General features: G+C 35.5%; 2 protein-coding genes across 12 annotated transcripts; one reads left to right on the forward strand and one right to left on the reverse strand.

The window, feature by feature from the left end:
* Window positions 1-322: 322 nt before the first annotated feature.
* On the reverse strand, window positions 323-6,086 carry LOC106301542. Of its 11 annotated transcripts, XM_013737974.1 has the most exons (6): window positions 5,912-6,086; window positions 5,703-5,822; window positions 5,244-5,245; window positions 4,937-5,156; window positions 4,744-4,833; window positions 323-570 (listed from the first exon to the last, which is right to left on the reverse strand). In XM_013737974.1, the coding sequence occupies exons 2-6, from the start codon at window positions 5,738-5,740 to the stop codon at window positions 513-515; spliced, it is 408 nt and encodes a 135-aa protein (XP_013593428.1). In that variant the 5' UTR covers window positions 5,741-5,822; window positions 5,912-6,086; the 3' UTR covers window positions 323-512. The 11 variants fall into 11 exon arrangements, 5 of the variants coding, with proteins under 5 accessions (XP_013593428.1, XP_013593427.1, XP_013593426.1 ...); XM_013737973.1 differs by lacking the exon at window positions 5,244-5,245 and having other exon boundaries at window positions 324-570; window positions 4,937-5,208; window positions 5,963-6,080; XM_013737972.1 differs by lacking the exon at window positions 5,244-5,245 and having other exon boundaries at window positions 324-570; window positions 4,937-5,208; window positions 5,945-6,080.
* Window positions 6,087-8,277: 2,191 nt separating this feature from the next.
* Window positions 8,278-12,003, forward strand: LOC106306230. Its single transcript, XM_013742773.1, has 5 exons — window positions 8,278-9,042; window positions 9,123-9,992; window positions 10,067-10,528; window positions 10,599-10,788; window positions 10,866-12,003. The coding sequence occupies exons 1-5, from the start codon at window positions 8,629-8,631 to the stop codon at window positions 11,783-11,785; spliced, it is 2,856 nt and encodes a 951-aa protein (XP_013598227.1). The 5' UTR covers window positions 8,278-8,628; the 3' UTR covers window positions 11,786-12,003.
* The last annotated feature ends 14,026 nt before the right edge of the window (window positions 12,004-26,029 follow it).

Here is a 26,029-nt window from a genome sequence, read left to right on the forward strand (position 1 = left end):
GCGTATGGAGATCTTGAGTGACGAGGGAGAGAGGAGTGTCTTGGGCGCAGAAATGAAAGAGGTGATGGTTTTGCGTCTGACGTTCTTCATCTACGCGACCGCATGAGGAGCACTCAGTGATCGATCTGCCAGAGCTCGTGGTGGCGCACCGTCCTTGCGTCGATGAACAGTACGGACATTTAATTTTTTTCTTTCTCTTTACTCTTTTTGATTCCTCCGCCTGTGTTGTTTCGTTGTGTGTCTTCACGATTTGATCATGTATAGCTCAGTTCTTTGTTTTGATTGTGTTTGCATTACAGAAAAGTAGATTGCAACAATGGATATGTGGACAAAAGATCTCAAAAGAACAAGTATATATCACAAGGATCCGATGTTTCAGCACATCCTAAAAGTATTTGTATGTAATTACCAATCGATAGAATTCAAAAGGGTGCTTGGATCATCTTTTGGCTTCAGCAAATAGAAATGACCTAAGGTTTACATGTCAACGTGTTGTTGCCAATCACCATCAGCTACTTGCTACTAGGTTTGTGTAGAACCTTCTTAAAGCTACTTCCCAAATCCCTTGCTCTAATAACAATCCCAAATGTAATAAAAAGAGATCTTATTAGTCATTCCACTCAACAAAATCGAAAAGAAGAGACATCTAAGGAAGAATTATTATGTTTATCAAGAAATTAACTTTGGAATGACAGAAAGCTCTAACATACTTGACCAACCAACTTCTCAAGTGGTATTTTAGAATAAATGCAAGAAACAATTTTAAAATAGTAACAATCATTTGTTGTTCCAAATGTAGAATAACTCTCTTTTTTTATTTGTTTCCCGCTATGACTTCTTTTAACTTTCGATATAAATATAATTCAAGTTCTTCATAATATTTCGGCGACAATTTAAAAATAAAGAGATCATGCATAATTAGTAACAATCGAGGAATAACACTGAACAAGCAGATTATATATTACTTTTGACATAGACTGCTCTAAAATTATGTGTAATTTTCTTTAAAATTTTTGAGATTAGAAACTAATGTTTCATTCGACTTTTCCAGGTCCGGCCATGATCTTAGAGCAACGGTTTAAACCAGCTAGACGCATACTAAACTTATTGTCACAATATCAGCTTTAAACTTATACACTCATCTCACCTATGATTCCAACATAAGAATAAAACAATGAAAATCTGTTGAAATTAGATTTGATGAATGCGTAGAAGAGATCCTTCACTAAACCACCTTTTAAAACCTTCCTATGTGTAACGCTGACATTACAATATTACATGAATGATATCGTATATTTTAAATTGTTTTAGTAAATCTGTTAAAATTAGTTTTCCCACATAAGTTTTACATGAAAGCAAACTATACACCATAATATTTATCGTGAGAAAATTAATTAGTGTAATAATATTAAAATTTGAAATTCTTAAAAAAATGTGTCAGTTATTTTTACTTTAGATTTTCTTCAACTATATCAAAATGATATAAAAATCAAAAGAAGAAATATAAATTATTACATTTTTCTTAATTTTGTACATAATTTTGTGTTTACTAAAGAACGTTAGGTTTTTTCAACTCAGACCAAAAAAAACTAATAAAAATTACAACATGATCTTTGAATTTTAAAACATCTGGTTTATTATTTTTTATTTTAAGAAATTTTTTAAAAAAATTATAAAATTAAAATGTATTTTAATATAAAATAATTTTACCTGTAGACTTACCCGCTCGTATGTCGGACCAACCCCTAATTATCGGATAAACTTCAGTAATTTTGATACAAAATATATAAACTGAATCGTATTTATGTTTAATTTCAGATAAAAATAACTGATATAGACTGTATATGCGAACCGACTGAACTAAGGCTGAACCGAACCAGTAAAAATTAAATCTTGAATGACTTGTGTATCTCTAGAAGGCCCGGTTAAGGGCTAAACCGGATGAAACATTCGCCTTAAGCCCCAAATTTTTTTGAAAAACATTATATATAAATAGTCCCCCGAATTTGTAAGAAAAAAAATTCATCTACAATTTCTCAGCTCTATAACGTTATAGCCCATCTGTATTTGATTTGTTTTACAATTCTGACCAAACAGAAATCATCAAGCCCAATACCGTTTCTCGATCTGTATACCGTAACAAACCCATCAAATCATCTTCTCAAATCCTATACCCTGAAATGAAAACACAAAACAAGATGAATATAACCCTCTATATTTTAAACAATATCCCCAAAATATATATTTAGAAAACATATTTTACACGAAACAACATGACTATAACCATCTATATTTTGAACAGAAAATTAAAATTTATATTTAGAATCTATACTATTAAAGCAGACCCCTGCCTTTTCAAGTTATTTACCACCCACTGCCACTGCCTTTTTAAAAAAAAAAATATTTCAATAAGCCACAATATAATATCCAAGAGGTATTGTTCTATTTTTAAAGCTCATCTACAATTTCTCAGCTCTATAACGTTATAGCACATCTGTATTTGATTTGTCTTACAATTCTGACCAAACAGAAATCATCAAGCCCAATACCGATTCTCGATATCTATACCGTAACAAACCCATCAAATCATCTTCTCAAACATATGCCTAAACCAATACCAGATGTTAATAACAATGTTTTGATTATGGACGAGCTCAGTTACAACCGGCAGGAGTTAGAAGCTGATCTTGAGCGTGACATTCCAAAACTAACAGATGAGCAAAAGAAGATTTTCAATGAGATTACTGATGCTGTTTACACTAAAAAAGGAGGAGTGTTTTTTGTGTACGGATTTGGTGGTACATGCAAAACTTTCTTGTGGAGATTGCTTTTTGCTGCAATACGTGTTAGAGGCGAAATATGTCTAAATGTTGCCTCGAGTGGGACAGCTTCTCTGTTGCTACAGGGAGGAAAGACTGCACATTCTCGATTTGCAATTCCTATCAATCCAGATGAATTTTCCACTTGCAAACTTACACCAGGAACTGATAAGGCAAATCTGGTGAAAGCAGCCTCCCTTATAATTTGGGATGAAGCTCCAATGATGAGTAAGCATTGTTTTGAATCATTGGATAGGAGTATGTTGGACATTGTTGGAGACAAGGATAAAAGACCTTTTGGTGGGAAAGTTGTCGTCTTTGGTGGAGATTTTAGACAAGTTTTGCTTGTCATTAATGGAGCTGGAAGGGCAGAGATTGTTATGGCTGCTCTTAATTCGTCTTATCTATGGAAGCATGTAAAAGTTTTGCAGTTAACCAAGAATATGCAGCTGCTGTCCAATAATTTGTCAGCTGAGGAGGCAAAAGACTTGCAGGAGTTTTCACAATGGATATTAGATATTGTAGATGAAAAGATTGGTGATGGAAATGACGGGGAAGCTCTTATCGACATCCCAGAGGAGTTTCTAATTCTGGATGCTAAAGATCCAATAGAAGCTATAAGTTCAGCAGTGTATGGAGATGCTACGTCTAAACCAGAACAAGGAGGCAAAGTTTTTTCAGGAGAGAGCTATATTATGTCCTACTAACGATGATGTGAACATGATTAATCAACACATGCTGGATAAGCTTGGTGGTTGGTTACAATTTTCTAATTTGTTACATGTAGTATATTCTTCAATGTTTTATATTTTTTTTAACGTTTAATCATTTTCATGCAGAGAGGAAAAAATATACTTAAGCTCTGATTCTATCGATGCTTCAGATAAGTTTTCTGTTAATGACCAAGCCCTTACTCCAGATTTTTTAAACAGAATCAAAGCATCAAGATTGCCAAATCATAGTCTGCGACTGAAAGTAGGTTGTCCAGTGATGTTGTTAAGAAACATAGATCCTGTTGGGGGATTGATGAATGGAACTAGACTCCAGATTACAGAAATGTATGACTTCATGATAAAGGCAAATGTCATTACAGGGGAAAAGGGAAAGATTGGTCAAACTATGCTTATTCCTAGACTCTCTATAACTCCTTCAGATAAAAAGTTGCCATTCAAAATGAGGAGGCAACTGCCTATTGGTGTTGCATTCGCCATTACTATCAATAAAAGCCAAGGTCGAACATTGTCTGAAGTTGGAATTTTTCTACCAAGACCGGTTTTTTCTCACGGACAATTATATGTTGCTGTCTCCAGAGTGACGTCAAAGAAAGGCTTGAAGATACTGATTGTTGATAGTGAAGGTAAACCTCAACGTCGAAAAAAAAACGTGGTCTTTAGAGAGATTTTTGCTAATCTATGATTTTTGTTTTTTTATTTTATCTTCTTGAACTTAGAGCGCTTGATTTTTGGTTACTTATTTCCATACTTTGGTTCTATGTTCAGTTGCTGTTTTATATTACTATGTTTCTATTATATTTTTATTGGAACTTTTGGAAAAGTTCGTTACATAAAAGGATTATGATCTTTTTGCTTCATGATGAGGAAAACACATTTTTGATGAGGCTCGGAAACCTCAATACCAAACAATGAATGTTTCTAACAAGCATATTTGAACTTCTGCAAAAGTTTTTTATTTCAAAACTTATTACATCAAATGCCAGAGAAATCAGATGCCGGCTTCATCTCTAATCAAATTTTACATACACTAATTTTAATGCCTCTAAAGTAGGAAAGACGTATATTTTAATGCCAGAGAAATCAGACTGCAATCAACATTCATCAAACAAATCTTCCGGTTTATTTTCCTAACTACCAGTTTCAGTTCCAAGCCTAATTACTACAATTTTAAGCGCGGAAAATGTACTTACTTGGGTTTGTATTGCTTTGCAGCCATGTCTCTGTCCCATGTCCTTAAAATGAATAAAGCTTTTGTCTCTAAACCTTTGACTGCTCGACCTTTACATGAATTGTATCTATACTATTAAGTCAACTCACTAACTATAAAACATATACTGTTTCTCATGTATAACCCAAAAATTAAATCCATAGTTGGATACTTATCTGTGTACTGTAAGGCTTTGCTTGGATAGGACAAGGAACTTTGAGAATTGGAGATCAACTTTGCTTGGATAGGACCCGTCGTGTCCTTCGTCATCATACTGTTGTGTACAACAGACTAGATGTAAAAATGATGAACATCGCTCTCCAGGTTTTGAGCAAGACGATGGACAGTACGAGCTTGACATCTGAGAAGCTCGTGCTTGCTGAGGTGTTTCCGACTCTATCAGGGAATAGTCAAAATCAGTTCTGATCGAAGACCGCTCGACTAAGATCTATCATCAGAATCAACCGATAAGTCATCTTATACCACTACATGCAAAACATTTACGGAATGGTCAAAATCAGTGAAGAGATTTTAGATTGAGAAAAAGACAAAAATAACACTAAATCAAGTTTTTGTTCGCAAACTAGCACTCAAGGTCAAAAGTCACAAAAATAGCACTTAATGTTTTATCAAAAGTCACAAACTTAGGGTTTAGAGTTAAAGGGTGGGGTTTAGGATTTAGGGTTTAGGGTTTAGAGTTTAGGGTTTAGAGTTTAGGGTTTTGAGTTTAGGGTTTAGGGTTTTGAGTTGAGAAATGAGGTTTTGGGATAAGATTTCAAATTTTGAAAAATAAAAAAATTAAAATTTCAAAGGATAAACTTAGAAATGTGCTATTTTGGTTTTGTGATATAAACTTAGAAAAATGCTATTTTAGAGATTTGCCCTTTTAGATTAGCATAATATCTTTAGATTAAGAAAAAGAATTAACCGATTTTCATGTACCTGAACGGATCGATGGAACATCCGTAAGCGTCTTTCATGTAACCGATTCTAGGGAGCTGTCGGTGATTTTATGTTCGCTAGACTAAGATCTATCATCAGAATCAACCGATTTTCATGTACCTGAACAGATCGATAAAGAGGCATCTCAGATCAACTAGATGAATCGCAAGATGACTTGAATAAAAAAGAGAGAGTAAACGTCGGTATACAGAAAGATTTCGAGATTCTGATTTGGTATTTACTCATACAGAGTCGTACACCTTTGATTTTCACCATCGACCAAAGATTTCTCTTCATCTCTTCTTTTGTCGGTGAAGAGACCGTTCTAGATCTCTGTCTCTTTTTTTTCTTTCCTTTTCTGATTTTTTTTTCGAATGGTCAAATATGACGAAATGAAGAATGTGTTTTGGTCGAGCTCTAAACCAGAATATTAGATTTGTTGGGGGCCCATTAACTTCTAGATTTTTGGTTAATAAATTTTTAAGTATATGGGATTTTAATTAATTATTTCAATAGTAAATTCTATCAAAACTATTTAACATTGTAATTAATATTATATATAAAAAATACAATTATAAAACGTAAACATACATTTACAATATGGGTTACATGTTATTACTAGCCATTTTTAATTTAAATTATATTGCAAGTCATTTTTAATTTAAATTATACTACCATTCTAAAATTAAATTATATTGCTAATATTTTTGAATTGAATTTCTTGCTGAAATTTCCAACAGCAAAATAATTATTTCATTTTAAGGTTAACATTTTCTATATATATAGATCATCCAAACTTATAACAATAACTACTAAAAAAAATCATAAAATTATATGGTATAAATTTTCGGTAGAAATAGAAATGGATTATAACAATAAGTACGTAAAAAAAAACGATCCCACGCTTTGAAAGTGCGGGCCAAAATCTAGTCATCTCTTAAACTAACTTATGGTTTCTTGCGAAGGAGAATTGGAGGGCATTTGTTATTTCCTTCACCACAGGTCCACAGGTTCATGATGTGGCATACTGAAATCTCATCAAACCATAAAATGTAGTTTTGATTCAGCCAAGCTTCTTTCTTTTCCTAATGATTAATTCCAATACACGCATCATAATGAGTTGGCTAATTCTTTATATGATAAGATTAATAAAGTTTCTAACATGTCTTGGCTTGCCGTCAGAAACTTCTATTATTGTAGCTTGTTTTTTCTCTTAATCTTCACATGTTTTATTGGGTTGACTTGACATGATCAAAGTTGAGGAAATCATCTACCAACTACCATTAGAATATGATCAATTGCAAATAATTAACTTACCAAATATCGTAATCAAATGAAAAGATTAGATATAATTTTCTCAACGACGATATTACATTCTTCGCTGAAGCTCCTCTGACAAAAAAGATTCCATGGCCCAATTTATGTTCGGTTCAGCTCGCACTAAAAAGACAATGCTGCGCTGACTAACAAAGTCGCTTTGGCCGAGTGGTTAAGGCGTGTGCCTGCTAAGTACATGAGGTTTCCCAGAGAGATTTCGCATCTCTTAGGCGACGGATTTTTTTTCTCTATCAAGAGAGCTTTCTCCATCAATCTTTTATCTATCAATCAGTTACGTAATAAATACTATTGTTTCTACTTTATAATTAACTTATACCATAGTTTCCTAGATAAAGAAAAGTGACAAAGAACAATCATCAACATCAAAATTCCGTGGCACATGTTAGGTTTTTTGCATAAATATATTAATTGATATTCAAGCCAGTGATTTCTAAACTGTTTGTTTTGTAGTCTTCAGTTATGTACCATTATTTGAAAATGAAGGAACTAAGGATATGATTAGAAAAGAGGATATAGAAAAATAAACAATGGTCAACAACCGCCGCACTACATGGATATATAAATTAAAGCATTATCTTATAAATTCGGAAAAAAAAAATTAAATACACTCTAAAATTTGTAAAGTCTTGTATTAATTTTCACATACATCTGTCTGTTATGCAAATTCAACATTTCAGTTATTCAGATTCTAATCTACATGCACCAAACATTTAAACATTTGTGAATGCCAAGTCTGAGTTTTCTTGTGACTGACTATAACTTTTTAGTTTTTTTTTTGTCAACCTATAACTTTTTAGTTGAATGAGTGTTAATGCCGTGTGAAAATGCTGTCATAAATGGAAGAGAAAAATGGCGTGTGAAATTTTGACAACTTCCTTCAATCTAAAAGTCTAGAACGCATAAAATGGCAGAAAGTCGTCTTCGACTCTTGGCATTGATTGCTTCCTTCAGGGAACAAAATAAAATACTCTGGATCAAACATCAGTTTTCAAATTTTAAATCTAAAAACCATGTAATTTCTTTCAAATTTCAACTTGACTGAGATTGATTTCCCCTTTTAAATTTCATAACAATCCTTTTTTTTTTCTGTAAACAAGTTCATAATCTCTTATTTAATTATTTCTCTGGCATAAAAACAACAGAGAATAAAAAATTCATTAAATGATCTGCCTGTCTTATTTAACACATACACATACATACACATAGCTTCACATCGCCGTATATATGCGTTTGGTGTCGAAGGAAAACACCTGTCTCGCTTGGTTTTACTTTTGTCTTTTTGTTTGTTTCATTCTTTAACCTCAAGCAAGAATCATAATCTGCCCAACCCAAATTCTTCACCTTTTTAATTATATCCAAAGAACCAAAATAAAAGGTTTTTTTTTTTAACTTTATTTCTTTCTGCATTTTGTTGATAAATCAATGATTGCATCATCATAACGGTTGGCCTGATCCTTCCCCAAAAAACTCTCTTGTTCAGTAATCTCCCTAAAAAGTACTAATTAGTAAGCGAGAAGGGGATCTTTGGTACTGTGCTCAAGGTTTTGAGTTGTAGCGCTCTCTCTCTTTTGCTTAATTCCAAGTGAAAATGGAATCTTTACCTTCTCCTTTCGGCGATCCAGCCCCAAATTTATCGGATTCGGAGCTCCGAGAAACCGCTTACGAGATCTTAGTCGCTGCTTGCCGCACCACCGGAAGTCGTCCCCTCACTTTCATCCCTCAATCTCCCAAGTCCGATCGGAGCAACGGCGCCGCGTCTCTATCCGCGTCTCCTTCTCTTCACAGATCTCTGACATCGACGGCGGCCAGCAGAGTGAAGAAGGCGTTAGGGATGAAGAAACGAGGCGGCGGCGGAGACGTCAGAGAAGGAGAATCGTCGGGTCAACCCGATCGGGTCAAGAAATCCGTAACGGTGGGTGAGTTAGTTCGTGTTCAGATGCGAATCTCCGAGCAGATCGATTCACGGATCCGTAGAGCTCTTCTCAGGATCGCCTCTGGTCAGGTACAGAAGAAGATCTCTTTTAATTACAGATTATCATTTTAATTTTAATTACAATTGAGATTTGAAATTTTGTGATTTAGCTTGGGAGGCGTGTGGAGACTATGGTTCTACCTCTTGAGCTTCTTCAACAGCTCAAAGCCACAGACTTTCCTGATCACGAGGAGTACATATCATGGCAGAGAAGAAACTTGAAGCTTCTAGAAGCCAGTTTGATCGCACACCCTCATGTTCCTTTGAGTAAGTCTGATAAATCTGTTCAACAGCTTAAGCAAATCATCCGGTCCGGTCTCGAGAGGCCGTTAGACACCGGGAAGATCACCGGAGAGTCGCAGAATCTCAGGAGTGTTGTAATGTCTCTCGCTACTCGTTCCAACAACGACGGGATTGGTCCTGACACTTGTCATTGGGCTGATGGGTTCCCGCTCAATCTTAGAATCTATCAGATGCTGCTAGAGTCTTGTTTTGATGTGAACGACGAGTTATCGGTTGTTGAAGAGGTGGATGAAGTTTTGGAGCTTATAAAGAAAACATGGCCTGTCTTGGGTATGAACCAGATGGTTCACAACGTTTGTTTCCTCTGGGTGTTGTTTAACCGGTACGTTGCAACTGGTCAAGTGGAGAATGACTTGCTTGTAGCTGCTCATAACTTGATACTCGAAGTTGAGAGTGAAGCAAAGGAGACCAATGATCCTAAGTATTCCAAGATCTCGAGCTCTGTCTTGAGTTTGATCCTGGATTGGGCTGAGAAGAGGCTTCTTGCTTACCATGATACTTTCAACATTGATAACGTCGAGACCCTTGAAACGACAGTTTCTCTGGGCATCTCAGTAGCTAAAGTACTAGGTGAAGATGCTTCTAGCGAGTATAGAAGGAAAAAGAAGAATGTTGACTCAGGGCGTGATCGGGTCGATACCTATATCAGATCTTCCTTGCGTATGGCCTTTTCGCAGGTTTGTTTTAGAAACATGATCTAATTTCATGTTTCTGCAGCTGTTTATGTATCTTTTTGGTTTGTTTGAAACAGACAAAGAAGATGGTGGAACATAGCAAGCGGTCAAAATCTCGTCAGAGCAGCACGAGCAATCTTCCTGCCCTTGCGACTCTTGCAGAGGATATTGGTCATTTAGCATTCAACGAGAAGGCGATATTCAGTCCAATCTTAAAGAACTGGCATCCTCTTGCAGCTGGCGTGGCTGCAGCTACGCTTCATTCCTGCTACGGAACCGAATTGAAGAAATTTGTTTCTGGTATCACCGAGTTGACGCCTGATGCAATAAGAGTACTCACCGCTGCAGATAAGCTTGAGAAGGATCTGGTGCAGATTGCTGTTCAAGACGCAGTAGATAGTGACGATGGTGGTAAGTCGGTTATAAGAGAGATGCCTCCTTTTGAAGCGGAAGTTGTTATAGGAAACCTTGTGAAATCATGGATCAAGACCAGAGTCGATAGACTGAAGGAGTGGATTGATCGGAATCTCCAGCAAGAGGTACATAAGAGTTTTACTTTGTATGCTCAGTTAAGAGTTATATTGATCATTGGTGTGTCCATCTCTGCAGGCATGGAATCCGAAACTGAATAAACTTGGCATTGCTCCTTCTTCCGTGGATGTACTGAGGATGGTAGATGAGACCTTGGAAGCGTTTTTCTTGTTGCCTATACTTTTGCATACAGTTTTACTTCCCGAGCTGACCTCGGGTCTCGACAAGTGTATGCAGCATTATGTATCAAAGGCCAAATCTTCCTGCGGTATGCAGATTCTCTTTATTGATTCTCTTGTTTCATGAATGATGAAAGCTCATTCTTTGTTGGTTTCTCTTGTTTAGGCTCGAGGAACACGTTTCTACCCGCTTTGCCCGCCTTAACAAGATGCACCGTCGGTTCGAGACTACACGGTGTCTTCAAGAAGAAGGAGAAGCCAATGGCGGCTTCTAACCGGAGAAAATCACAGATCGGGACGAGTAATGACTCAGCTGAGATACTCCAGTTCTGTTGCAGAATCAACACACTGCATTACATCAGGACCGAGATCGAATCATCCGGAAGAAAAACATTAAACCGTCTCCCGGAATCCGACATAGCTGCCTTTGATGGCAAAGCTAAAATCTTTGAACAGTCAATCGGTTACTGCTCCAAAGGAGTACAGCAACTCTCCGAAGCAACTGCTTACAAGATCGTCTTCCACGATCTAAGCAACGTTCTCTGGGACGGTCTGTACGTAGGAGAAGTATCTTCCTCGAGGGTCGAATCCTTTCTTCAAGAACTCGAACGTTGCCTTGAGATTATTTCGTCATCCGTTCACGATAGAGTCCGAACCAGAGTCATTTCAGATATCATGAGAGCTTCTTTCGACGGGTTCTTATTAGTCCTCCTCGCGGGTGGACCATCACGTTGCTTCACGGTTCAAGACTCCGATGCGGTAGACGAGGATTTCAAGTTTCTATGCGATCTTTTCTGGTCGAACGGAGACGGGTTGCCTTTGGATTTGATCGAGAAGGTTTCCACGACGGTCAAGAGTATACTTCCGTTGCTGCGTACGGATACGGAGTCTCTCATCGAACGGTTTAAAGCGGTGTGTCTCGAGAATCATGGTTCGGACAGAGGTAAGCTTCCGTTGCCGCCGACTTCTGGACCGTGGAGTCCGACAGAAGCAAACACGCTGTTGAGAGTTTTGTGTTACCGTTATGATGAGTCTGCGACTAAGTTTCTGAAGAGAACGTATAACTTGCCGAGGAAGCTAACTTGAGAATATGACGTGAAATCTACATTTGGGACTTGGGAGGTACACCGGTCTAGTGTGAGATCTGGTTTAGTGAGAACCGATTTGGTATTGATAAGTTACTTGTACAAGAAAGTAGCAAGAGTTTGCTGTGAAACGTTCGTACTATTCAAAAGCGTGTAGTTTTTTTTCTGTTACAGGTTAGACTATTTGTATAATTATAATTATATTTTTATTTTTTCCTATATTTCTTTTGAGAACTGCAAAATTGATATGAGGGTTAGACTGACTGTTTGTTCTCTTGAAAACTGCAAAAATATGTCAAAATGTTTGTTAAATTATATAGGGTTTGACTGACGACACAATAGAGGAAAGTAGAGTAACTTGGTGTAAAAATAAGAGGTAACTTGTTGAAAAACCATAGAAAACAATAAAATTAACAAAATACCAGAAACAGTAAAAAGTTGAAGTAGTTGTGGATAAGGTGTAATCAAAATGACCATAAGACCCTTTTTTCTCATGACTCTAGGCTTTTTTCAGTTTAGTGTGTAAGACCATAGCTAACAAAAAATATTTAGTTTGATATTGAAAAGATTTGTAAAGATATTTCTCCCTCACTGTCGTTCTTCTTCTTTTTCCTTCTTCTTCAAATTTTTTTTTCCAAATGAATCTAAACAAAAGAAAATATGTTCTGCCATTTATTTACATAATCACACTCAATCATCACCATAATCTCAAATAAGATCATGCTCTTCCAAAGTTAATCTTCTTTGTTCCAAGATTCCTCTACTCATCTGACGATCAAGACGAGACCGTCAAATTAGTTGATAGTTAGTATAATATTTACACAATTAACAAATAAGTTACTTGGAGTAAACTTGTTCGAATTATGTTTATCACATTTCTCGATACCATAAGAAGTTAAGATCATAGTTAGGGTGTATGAAATGTACATACACATAATGTTATTTATATTTATTTTTTGGTAATGTCAAACTGTTAGACATCTAATATAATATATACACGGTTAAAAGATGAGCTAGTTGAAATTTAAACTGCTTTATTGGTAATTTCAAGTTGTTGGACAGTTAATATAATATCTACACGGTTAACAAATAAATTACGCGAGCATAAAACTTGTTAGAATTATATAACACACTTCTCAATATAATTAGAAGTCAAGATTGTAGCTATGTCATATGAAATGAAGATACTTGTAAGGTTTAGGTATATGTATTCATTGGTAAATGTCAAATTGTTAGACAACTAATATAATATATACACGAATAAAAAATGAGTTACTTGGATTAAAAACAGATTTGTTGGTAATGTTGATTGTTAGACAGTTAATATAATATTTACACGGTTAACAAATAAATTATGTGAGCATAAAACTTGTTAGAATTATATATTACATTACATTTTTCAATACAATTAGAAGTCAAGATCATAGCTATGCCATATGAAATGAAGATATGAATAATGTATTTATTGGTAATGTCAAATTGTTAGACAGCTAATATAATATATACACGTATAAAAAATGAGTTACTTGAGATTAAAAACAGATTTGTTGATAATGTCGATTGTTACACAGTTAATATAATATTTACCCGGTTAACAAATAAGCTCTTCCATTTGCTTATTTTGGATTTCTCTAATACTCATCTCAGATTTTAGCTCGTCTACTTTAGCACAAACTCCAACTTTTTCTGCCACTAATGTGTTGTATCTCAGCTTGTTTTCGAAATCTTTGTTCGACGCGTTGATATGGGCATCTCGCGTGGCTAAGTCTGTTTTTACTGCAAAGATCTCAACTTCAAACATAACCTCTTTACTCTTCATCTCAGTTTTCTCTGTATCATAATGCTTAACCTCTTTAATCTTCATCAATTCTACATAGATCATTTTGTTTATCAGCAAACTCATGGCCATCCATTGTCCGTGGTGAGACCAGACCATGCGATAGTTAAAAGATGAATAAAAAATCTTTTCTTCAGAGCCTTTAGGAAAAGAATCAAAATTGTGTTTGAGAATAATATCATAAGAGCCTCTACCAAAACTGAGCAATAATCAAGTTTTCTTCTTTATTACAGCTACAAACAGAAGTGTCAGAGCTATCTGATTTTTTTAGAGCACCATAACGATTGAGAAAACAAAAAAAAAAAACTAATCGAAGATTCAATATTTACATTCACACAAGAACAATATTGGAAAAATGAAACATTTCATTGTTAAAGGGATTTATAAGTTAAGATAGAGAAGAAGAAACAAGCAGAAAAAAAAAACAGAAATAGAACAAGGTGGCGCTTGCCTGTAGTCGTTCTCTATTTTTAATTTTCCAGACATGAATTTTTAGGATTGTTCTTGTGGAAATAGTAGACTAAGCTAAGAGAAAATAGATGAAAAAAGGAAGATGAATATTTTGAATTTCGGAAAGATTTAGATATTAGAGTTATAAGCTTCCGTCAAACAATATTTGCACAGATATGTATCAGTAAATAAAATCTTATCAGATCTCAATTAAGATTTTGCCTACATGTTTGATAAAAATGGTTTGACATGGCTATAGGGGTAGCAGAGAAAATATGGATTATATACGGTTTGTAAATAGTGTAAATTGGTATAGGGCAAATAACGCATAAGTTCTCTGGTGGGTGTCCTAATTTCTCTAAAAATAAAGAGGTGAGAATTATGTTACTTTTTGTATCCCTCCACTTTACTCTTTATTTTTATAAGAGAAAAATAAAAGGTGGAAACAGCTAATAAAAGTTATTTTATGGAGTAAATGAGTGGAAAACCTTTTTCACCATATTCATCTTGATTGGATGAATTTAAGTGAAACTCAGAATACAAATTTTTACTCCAATTTTTGTTACTGATAGTTTAAAAAGAAAAGGAAGAGGAAAAGAATGCAAATGCATCATTGAAATCAAACTCATGATCAAGAACACCTTTGTATTCCAGAATTTCTTTTTTCTTTTTACATTAGAAAACAAAGACTTTTAATAGTAAAACCCGTCAATTAAATTTGTTTTAGGTAAAAGCTAGAAAACTAAATTTTATCGTAATACTCTAAAAAAAAATTTATATAATGAATTACTAGAAGATTACCCGCACCTTGTGGGGATTAATGTATATATCAACAAATTTTAATTTTATTGTTATTTTAATTTAAAGATTAATTGTTAAATTCGATAAAAAAATTAAATTACTATCATAAATTGTTTAATTTCAGTATTTGTATTGACCATGATTTATTAAATTTTGTTTTTTGTTTCATCTTTTAAGTTATGAGTGTAGATATTAGATACAAAAAATTATCTCTACTAATAACGAATTTATCATTAGACAACTTGAATTTGAAATCAACATTTATTGTAACTGTGGATTAGAAAGAATCTCAGCAGCATTGTAGATATTAGAAAAAAATACGGCTCATAAAACATCAACAAAATAATAATAACCAAAAACATCATATATTGAAATTCTCCCTATTATCAAACATGTAACAAATTATAAAATATCACCTCTTTAGTTCTTTAGATTATAATTATATTATGTTTATTAATTGTCAATTTATTTTTCTAGTATTAATATTTTTATCCTTGTTTTATGTTTTTTTATATTTTTAATATTTTTACAAAGTTTATTTTTTCTCTTATAGATTATTCATTATTTTAGGTTTACATATATTATTGTGATTTCACAGATAACAAAAAATAATTTGACATTTATCACATATAAATTCATATTAGTTTTAGTTAGGAATATGATTGTTTATATTCAAAATATATAAAATATTAAGCATACGTATACAATTCATATTTTACCACATATATATTTTCAGTGATCTTTTAATTAATTTATCACTGATTACGGTAAATTATATAATATTAAATGCTCAGTAAAACCTATTTTATGTCGCAAATAGTTTATCACTGAAAATATATATGTGTAAAGAACTTCTAGGCATGGGAGGGGCTAGGGTTTTAGGCGACGAGTGAGGCGATTTTCAGATCTAGGTTTTTGGAGACGTTCGACGAGATTCTTCCCTTGGCTCTTGAATCCCAAGCCTACTATACAAGGATATTCCGTGTCCTTTGTCTGGTGCTATTTCATCGAGTCCTGAAAGAGTTCTTGCCTTTACGTATCGGCCACGTTATCGCTCTGTTTTAGATCTTCCAATAATTTCTAGCTTTTGCTAAGAGTCGTCTCTCCCGTTAATCTTGTGGTTTCTCTACCTATAGGTATTTCCAAGAGATCTCTAGCCCGTTGCTAGGTTTTTTCGATTGATCATGTCAAACCAAAAGGATCTGGCATCGACACAAAGAAACCGCATACGCGGATCGGGCTCATCCCAAACCATGCGTTGCCTCGATGTTGCAGAGGATAAATCATAAAACTCCCTGCGTGTGACCTTGAAGCTGCGGCGGAAAGGTTCAAACTGACACTTATTGATCGTGTCTTCCAACTAAAGAGTAGGAGCGTTGACGCTTTGATTAACCTTCTCCCAAAACCGCGAATCTGGAATGTGGAGGGCAGGGTCCGTGGGACAAATCTCGGTAATGGACGTTTCCAATTCAATTTCGATAACAAGCAGGATCTCCAAGTGGTGCTGACTAACGAGCATGCCATTTTAACCAATGGAGTTTTGCCCTGGAGAGATGGGAGCCTTTCACTAGCGAGGACTTCCCAAACTCAACCCCCTTCTGGATCAGTGTTACGGGGGTCCCAGTCCACTTCTGGAATGATGGCACTTTATCGGAGATTGCCAAAACCCTAGGAAAGAAGATAACAATGGAGCCTAAACGGGCAAAAATTCAAGTTTCCATTAATGTAGATAACCCCTTGCAGTTTGAAAGTAGAGTTGGTTTCCCTAATGGTGATGTAGGGCGAGTTACTTTAACGTATGATGGCCTCCACAGACACTGCTTCAACTGTAAACATATCTCTCATGATGAGAACTTGTGCGCTCTGTTGACTGATAAATAGCGAGAGCTCAGGAGACTGCAGAGACTTGAGAGTAATATCAACGGTGAAAAGAATCCCCAGTTCAAACCACCAAGGAAACCCCAAGAAAACAGACTAAAGCGACCGAGATCTCCCCCCATGGACCGTAATGCATGATCAAATCCCCCACTAACTGCACGGAGAGATGACTGGAGGGAGGATAAGAGACAGCGTCAACTCTTCCATGGCCAAAAAGATTACCATACGTCTTACCAAGGAGAGTCGAAACAGATTTCTGAGCATCATTATTCCCGCTCTTCGGGTAGAAACACTCAGCGACGATCGGATGTTTGGAACAGGATTGAGCAACCCTACAAACCTTGGGACTCTGGCTCAATGCCAAGACTTAGCAACGCATCGTACCAACAAGCTAGCAAGCGTAACGGACCAAGGAACCGGAACCAAACGTACGGGTATCAAAGAGAGTGGAGACCCCGTACTCATCTTTCTATGCACCAAGATGGAGAACCCCGACGCTCTGCTACAAAAGGCGATGGGAAAAGTGGAATCTCAAACTTCCTCTTGGACTTCAAAAGAACGATTTCAGAAAAGTTAAATGGCCTGGAATTAGGGGAAATCCCGAGACAGGAGGATGTAGAGCAAATGGAACGCATGAGACTTAAAGGTAAATCCATAGGGTCGGATACCCCGACTTCAAAAGAAAAAGATCGGCGAGTTTGGAACGCAATTAGTACTGCAGCGCCTCTCTCTATCCGCGAACCATCGGAACGGCTACAGTCTTCAATGGTCAGGTATGTGGCTCCAGGCCCTCCGAAATCTCCCCCCAGGGTGATGGTGCAGATGGATCAGAATGACATGGAGATCGATAAGGTCAACGAGACAGGTCTTGATGCAATGGTTCTGACTGAGAAAGACTTAGACGACCTGGAAATTTCTGTTAAGGAGTTCGAAAATATGGAAATGGACGATGATATGATCGATAACGATGACTTGCTTGGAGATTAACCAGGTCAGGGTGCAGAGCAGATTGATGCTTTGACTCAATTATCTCCAACACATGCTGAGTACCAGGAGGAACCACTGGAAGGCCAATAACAATTGCCAGATAGGAGAAGGAGTAATAATAAATCAATCTCGCAAAATGCGATGGGTAATGGTAAACCAAAATCTCTTGGAGCATCAGGAACAAACATTGATCCGACTCTCCTCCCAAAGCCCTCAGGAGTACTAAAAAGAGAGTCCCGAAGAGCCCAAATACAAAAGGTGCAAAGGCCTCGAGGAAGCTGAATGCAGTCCATGGGCGTAGCTTTCCAAAGGGGAAGCAAGGGATGACTGCAAGTAAGCCCTCAGCTCCCTCTTCTCGAAAAGTCCCTCGTCATGAGGTGTTCCCTTCTGCTTTAAGCAAGAATTCTTTGTCTCTTCCAGGTTCGGTGGTGTCCCAGAAACCACCTAGTAAGAGAATATGAATGCAATCGCGTGGAATTGTCAGGGCGATGGCGCGTACCTGACCAAACAACACCTGCGTGAGCTGCACCGTTGCTTCACTCCTTCTTTTCTTTTTCTTTCAGAAACAAAATTTTTTTTTTCCTTTTTGCAAGACTTTCAGTTTGAGTTTGGTTATAATAAATTGTTTACCGTCGAGCCGGAAGGCAGAAGCGGTGGACTAGCGTTGTTTGATTTGGATTCTTTTGATGTAGAAATAGTTTTTTCCAATAATTGTATGATTGATATTGCGGCTACCATAGAAGGACACAAGGTGTTCATCACCTTCGTTTATGGAGATCTGGTTGTGGAATACCGAGACAATGTATGGGAAAAGCTAACCAATATGAGTCTCACAAGGAATGGTGCTTGGCTGATGCTGGGAGATTTCAATGCTATAACATGCAACCATGAGAAAAAAGGGGGGAGAAAGAGACCAGATACTTCGTTTAAATCCATGCTGGCAAACTGCGGTATGATAGACTTCCCATCGAAAGGTAACCCTTTCTCCTGGGTGAGTAATAGATGCTCCGGCAAGGTACAATGTAAATTGGATAGAGCTGTGAGTAATGAGGACTGACACCATATTTTTTCCCACATGAATGTGGAGTACTTAAGTCTCTGGGGATCTAACCATCGCCCGATCCTGGTTCGCTTTCTCGCCAAAATCAGAAGCGGTTTTAAGTTTGACAAATGGTGGATTGGCAAAGATGGCTTTAGAGAGATGATATTACAAGGTTGGAGTGACCCGGGTAATTTTCACCCGCCAGACTTACACGAGAGGATAGCTAAATGCCGTAAGGCAATCTCGCAGTGGAAGTGCATGAACCCATCCAATTCGAGTGTACGTATTGAGGAGATTAAAGACAAGCTTGAGGAAGCTCAATTGGATGATGTGATTTCTAGTGATGAAATTCTACAGCTCAAATGGAGCTTATGTGCTGCCTTCCGGGACGAGGAACTGTATTGGAAGCAAAAGAGTAGAGGGAACTGGTTGAGAGCAGGAGACCGGAATACAAAATTCTTCCACGCTAAGACCAAACAAAGACGTGCCCAAAACATGCTTACTAAGCTTAAGACTCCCCGAGGAGGATGGGCGGAGAGTGAAGAGGATATCGAAAGAGTTGCGGCGAGTATTTCCAAGTTCTCTTCACCGCTACCAATCCTGGGAATTTTGATGATGCCCTCCGGTATGTTACTAAGAAAGTTACTACGCAATGTAATGAGTCACTCACACGTGACCCATCAGATGAGGAAATAAAAAAAGCTCTCTTCGATATTAATCCGGAGAAGGCTCCCGGTCCGGATTTTATGACGAGTATGTTCTATCAAAATTTCTGGGGAATCACGGCATGGGAGATCTTCCGTACGGTCAAAGAATTCTTCTCATCTGCGACCCTGGATGCAAGACTGAACCAAACCAACATCTGCCTCATTCCCAAGACGGATCGACCGTGCGAGATGACAAGACTTTTGTCCCATAAGTCTGTGTAACGTAAGCTACAAAATCGTTTCGAAGATCCTTAGTAATCGCCTTAAACGTTTCCTCCCGACCTTGATTTCGGAGACCCAATCAGCTTTTGTGGCTAAGAGACTGATTACTGATAACATTCTTATTGCACAAGAAGTTTTCCACGCCCTACAGACAAACCCAAGCTGCAAGGCAAAGTTCGTCGCCATTAAGATGGATATGAGCAAGGCCTACGATAGAGTGGAGTGGTCATTCCTCGAGGCACTTATGCGAAAATTGGGATTTAATGAGTGTTGGATCTCCTGGATACATTTATGTATCTCTTCTGCCTCGTACAATTTTCTTATCAATGGAGAACCAAAGGGTAACATAATCCCATCTAGAGGCCTCCGGCAGGGCGATCCACTGTCCTCTTTTCTCTTTATCATACTGACAGAGGCGCTGATATCCCAAATACACGGAGCGGAAGGAGAGGGCATACTTACAGGCTTAAAAATCGCAAGACATAGTCCTCCTATCTCACATCCCTTGTTTGTTGACGACAACCTATTCTTCTGTAAAGCTGAACCGCATCAGTGTAGAGAGGTCATGAAGATTATTGAGGACTACGGTCAAGCATCAGGACAACAACTAAATGTCTCAAAATCCTCTATCTTTTTTGGCAGCAAGGTCCCCGCGGAGACGAAGACTGAGATTAAAGACGCCCTCGATATCTCACGTGAGGGAGGAATGGGCGTCTATCTAGGGCTCCCGGAGAAGATTTGTGGATCAAAGAGACAAGTTTTCGCTTTTATCTAGGAACGCCTCCTGAATCGTCTGAATTCGTGGTCTGCGAAACTACTCTCTAAAGGAGGGAAAAAAGTTCTTATCAAATCCGTGGCGCAGGCTCTCCCCTCCTATGTTATGTCCTGTTTTTTACTGCCTCAAGATATTATTAAAAAGATGTCTAGTGCGATTGCACGATTCTGGTGGAGTTCCAAGAAAAATAATCTTGGCCTACATTGGATAGCATGGGATAAAATCTGCATACCAAAAACCGAAGGTGGTTTGGGATTTCGCGACTTAAAAAGTTTCAATATCGCCCTGCTGGCTAAACAATTGTGGAGACTAGTGCAACATCCTTCATCTCTACTAGCTAAAGTTCTGAAAGGGAGATGCTTTCGTAATTCAAATCCGATAGATGTCGAGAAACCGAGTAATCCTTCGTACGTATGGCGAAGCTTAATGGCGGCGAAACCCCTCCTGAAATCAGGTATGTGGAAGTCTATAGGATCTGGATACAATAATAGAGTTTGGAATGAGCCATGGATCCCTACAACTCCCCCACCTCCGCCATATGGTATAAGGCCTATTCAGAAGCCGAACATGCTTGTCTTCGAGCTTATTGATCGCAACTCCAAAAGTTGGGACACAGATCTGTTGAAAACTATCTTTGCTCCAGAGGATATTCCGCTTATCACTAGCCTGCGCATCAGTAGGTCCTTCAGAGTTGATAGCTTCTGCTGGGTCCATACAAAATCTGGAATATACTCCGTCAAAACCGGTTATGATGAGATGTGTCGCTTGGTCAATGAGCAGGCCAGAGAGCTATGTACCGAACCTAGTATATCCAGTTTAACGCAGCAGGTCTGGAAGGTCAAAACAGTGCCAAAGATACGACATTTTATGTGGCAGTCCTTGTCGAATTGTATTCCTGTCTGTAGCCGCCTTGCTGACCGGCACTGCCACCCCGTAAGAACCTGTCAACGTTGCGGACACGACGATGAAACTGTGAACCACTTGCTCTTTGAATGTCCGCTGGCCACTCAGACTTGGACTCTAGCGCAACTACCCTTCCATCCGGGCGAATTCCAGAGTTCTTCCATCTACAACAATTTTGATTGCCTTCTTAACAGAGTACATAAACGGAATGGATCAGAGGATAGCATAGGCCATATCCCTTGGGTCCTCTGGTTCCTATGGAAAGCACGTAATGAGAAGGTGTTCAACGACAAGGAGATCTCGCCATTGGAGGTGATGCAATCAGCAACCTCGGAGGCGTCAAATTGGAGATTGGCGCAAACCATCCCAGACGTATCAGAGGAGAGCGATAACATGGACATGCCGGAGTTACCTGTCAGACCACCACGAAGACCCCTTTGCAGGTTCGACGCGTCCTGGAAAGAGGACGATGCTCGCTTCGGTGGTGGACTCGTGATTGAGAAGGAGGATGGGATTACAATATTCGGTTCATTCGCTAGTAACCGAGTTTTGTCCCCCGTACACGCAGAGATCAGTACTTTGCTGTGGGCCATGAAATCCTCGCTACTCCTCGGTCACGACTCGATGGATTTTGAACCAGACTGTTTGCAGGTGGTTAGGCTAATTGAGGAAGAAGAAGAATGACCAAGTCTTATGGCTGAGTTTGATGAGTTCCTTGAACGTCGTTCTAAGTTTTTGTTTTGCTCCATTACTTATGTTACACGTTAAAATAACCTCCGAGCTGATCGCCTTGCGAATGGTGCTAGGTCTCGAGGCTTTTGCTTTTCCCATGTACACTCTGAGGTCCCAACTTGGCTGGTGCTAGACACCACTTGGTTGGAATCATCTTAATAAACGTATGGAGCTTTCGATGTCAAAAAAAGTTAACTCTAATTTAATTGAAGATCTCCTTATGCAATGAGATTTCCAGAGGTACAACATTCACAAACTGATTAATCAAACAAGTAATAAAAAGAGGATATAAACCTTAGATAGAGTGTCCACGTAAGCGAAAATAATCGGCCAATGAGAAACTATATTTTTGCCATGTCACCTCCTCTATTTGTTTTTACAAAATGATCCTTTAACTTTTTACTTAAACAATTATAGCCGAAAATATTTTTTTAGTGAAATATATTATTTATATAAATATAATTATATGTTTTATTTACATAATAGTTTGTAAAGAAATATTTAGTGTAAATAATATCATAATTTTATAAAATACTAAAATAAATTGGGTTGGTTTTCAACTTTCACAAAGAAAAAGTATTATTTGTAAACTTAGAAAATAATATATCAAGAATATTCTTTTTCAGGAGAGAAAATAAAAAAAAATATATCGGAGACAAATCCATATCAATTATGAAATTCCTCTATTTTAGAGAAAAAAATAGAAGAATACATTGCAGATGGTCTAAGGCATGGCCGACGTAAATGATCGACGTTGAGATTTCAGCTTTTCTGATTCTTACTATTCTAATGTTTCAATATAATTTGAATATTCTCTTTGCTTTATAATATAATGGTTTAAAAGTATTTTTTGTTTCACTATATAAATTGTTTTTATATTTCAACGTAACTTTATACTTATTGGATATTGTGTGACCAATTACATTATGTAAATTACTGTGTAATTAATTAAATTTATATATTAAATGGCAGTTTTCTAAAGTAATAACTTTTAAATATTACAGATTTTAATTAAAACTGGAGGATATAAGCCTGAGATAGAGTGTCCACGCAGGAGAAAATAATCGGCCAATGAGAAACTATATTTTTGCCATGTCATCTCCTCTATTTGTTTTTTACAAAATGATCCCTTAACTTTTTACTTAAACAATTATAACCGAAAATATTTTATTAGTGAACTATATTTTTTATATAAATATAATTATATTTTTTTATACATAATAGTTTGTAAAGAAATATTTAGTGTAAATAATTTCATAATTTGATAAAATACTAAAATAAATTGGGCTGGTTTTCAAATTTCACAAATAAAAAATATTATTTGTAAACTTAGAAAAGAATATATCAAGAATATTTTTTTTTAGGAGAGAAAATAGAAAAATACATCGGAGACAAATCCACCTCTATTATGAAATTTTTTTATTTTAGAAAAAAAAAATAGAGGAATGCATTGGAGGTGGTCTAAGGCATGGCCGACGTAAATGATCGACGTTGAGATTTCAGCTTTTTTGATTCTTAATATTTTAATGTTTCAATTTAATTTGAATATTTCATTTGTTTTATAATATAATGATTTAAAAGTATTTTTTGTTTCACTATATAAATTGTTTTTATATTTCAATGTAACTTTATATTTATTGGATATTGTGTGGCCAGTTAAATTATGTAAATTACCGTGTAATTGATTAAATTTATATATTAAAATACAGTTTTTTAAAGTAATAACTTTTAAATATTACAGATTTTAATTAAAACTGATTACATTTTGAAACAGATAGAGTAATCTATAAACTAACTCTATATAGGTATGAGGACAAAATTGTAAAGTGGTTTCACCTTGAATTTCTCTCATTCTGTGCATTCCTAATTGGAAAGAGATAATCAACATCTAATATTATGTTACTCTCAGTATATTAGAAATGGTCGAACTGTAAACCAATTAAGAATGATGTAAGGAAGACATAAAGATGTATTTCCAGTTATCACAAATATAGAATCAATTGATAATAACTTAATTATGTCTAGCGTAGTACAACAAAGAAGAGTTTCTATACCTTCTAATATTATAATATATCACTATATTAGTGGCTAAATTTAGTTTTCTCTAGCACAAATATCCACTCCATTCTTCGAGTTTAAGTTTTTCTATCTGATGTCCAAAAAAAAATAAACGGTCGAACAGTACATTGTAATTGGAGAAAGAAAACAAACAAAAATCAACCGAAGAATTTTAAGGTATATGAAACAAAAATTGGAAATAGCAGTTCTCTGCAATTAAAGAATAAGACAATAAAATTGTAAAAATACAAAATAAAACAAAAAATATACACAGAAATAAAGATTTAGTTAAATAAAATCATAATATAATTTCCATAATTGATAGTGCTCAGTTACACTAAAAAGTCTAAATTTACAACATACATAGTTTTATTTATATCTTTAAACATATTATCTAATTAAAATGATTCTAAAAAAGTACCAGCATGAAGAGTTAGAAAATATACGATAAAATATAATACATAACGTTAAAAATACATTATCACTGATCACTAAAAAATTATGTTAGTAGTAATAAATATGAAATGACAACACATTTATTAAAACCATAGAACAGCACGCAACAAGGTGTTATTAAATATAAAAACTACAAATTAAATATGCTCAACGCAAGCACATATAAAAATGAGACATCATATTTGGATATATTTAAGTAAATAATTTTACATATATTATATTCTTGATAATTTTAAAATTACTTAAAAAGAAACAAAATTATTTAAAAAAAATACAAATAAAACTAAAGCAATATTTTGTAACGTCAAAATAATAAGTGAATAAAAATATATTATGATAAAATAGATTTTAGATTTTAAAGACTTCTAATTCATGTAATATTAAAAAATTCAAAACTTGTTTATTACAATTAATATTTTACCATTAGATATATTAAAACAATATTCTAGATCGATATTCAATTGTCAGTTTTCAACTATTACACGTAAAAAAATATTATTAAGTACGTTTTTTTTTGAAAAGGGGGTTTATATTTTAAGTAGGTTATTGGAGTACTTTTTCTTTTCGTGAATTTATTCGAGATGAGATTCCGATCTCTTATATTAAGATAATTTATGTTCTATATATAATTATATTTTTTTACATAACTCTAAAATCTCGGACTTGATTCTTCGTATTTTATTAGTTAATTATGTTACATGTATAATAGAAATACTTACTTCAAACTAAAAATAAAAAAAAATCAAATTTAGAAATAGTATACAAAAATTCACATACAAATAAAAATGATAAATGTAACAAATTTAAATATATTATCCGTGGGTAGCGCAGAGAAATGATCTAGCGACTAATAACAATCAGATAACGTCTAAAAAAAACATTAAAACAAAAAATTGATAAACAAAGAGAATATAAATAGGATATATCAATAAAAAATACAACCTAGAAATTTATTGACTAAGATTTTTTTCATACTAACTTCTAAATATTTTCTTCTAAATATTTTCTTAAAACTTTTGAAGTAATTATAGATCCACATTGAAATAAAGCCAATATAATACAATAAGGAGTACTGATGATCATATTGCCACACAACTTTCAGTTCCGCAAGAAAATCAATAGCGTTGATACTTTATTGTCAAAGACTCCGCAAAAAATCATTTTCTCAATTTATTTGTGATATGTTGTTTTCTTTTATCATTTTAGTTTTTCTTATTTGTGATTTTTTATTATTGTATTTGTATAATTGTTCCCGATCAAATATTAATAAATTTATGTTGGAAAAAAACTTTTCATCAAGAGCTCAATTTATAACCAATTCCTACTCAATAGGTCATTTGATCAAATCATACTTTTTTTTACGTTTGATTAATTATGCTATTACAACGATGAGAAAT

This window comes from Brassica oleracea, chromosome C7 (assembly GCF_000695525.1).
Source record: "Brassica oleracea var. oleracea cultivar TO1000 chromosome C7, BOL, whole genome shotgun sequence".
Classification (NCBI taxonomy): Eukaryota; Viridiplantae; Streptophyta; class Magnoliopsida; order Brassicales; family Brassicaceae; genus Brassica; species Brassica oleracea.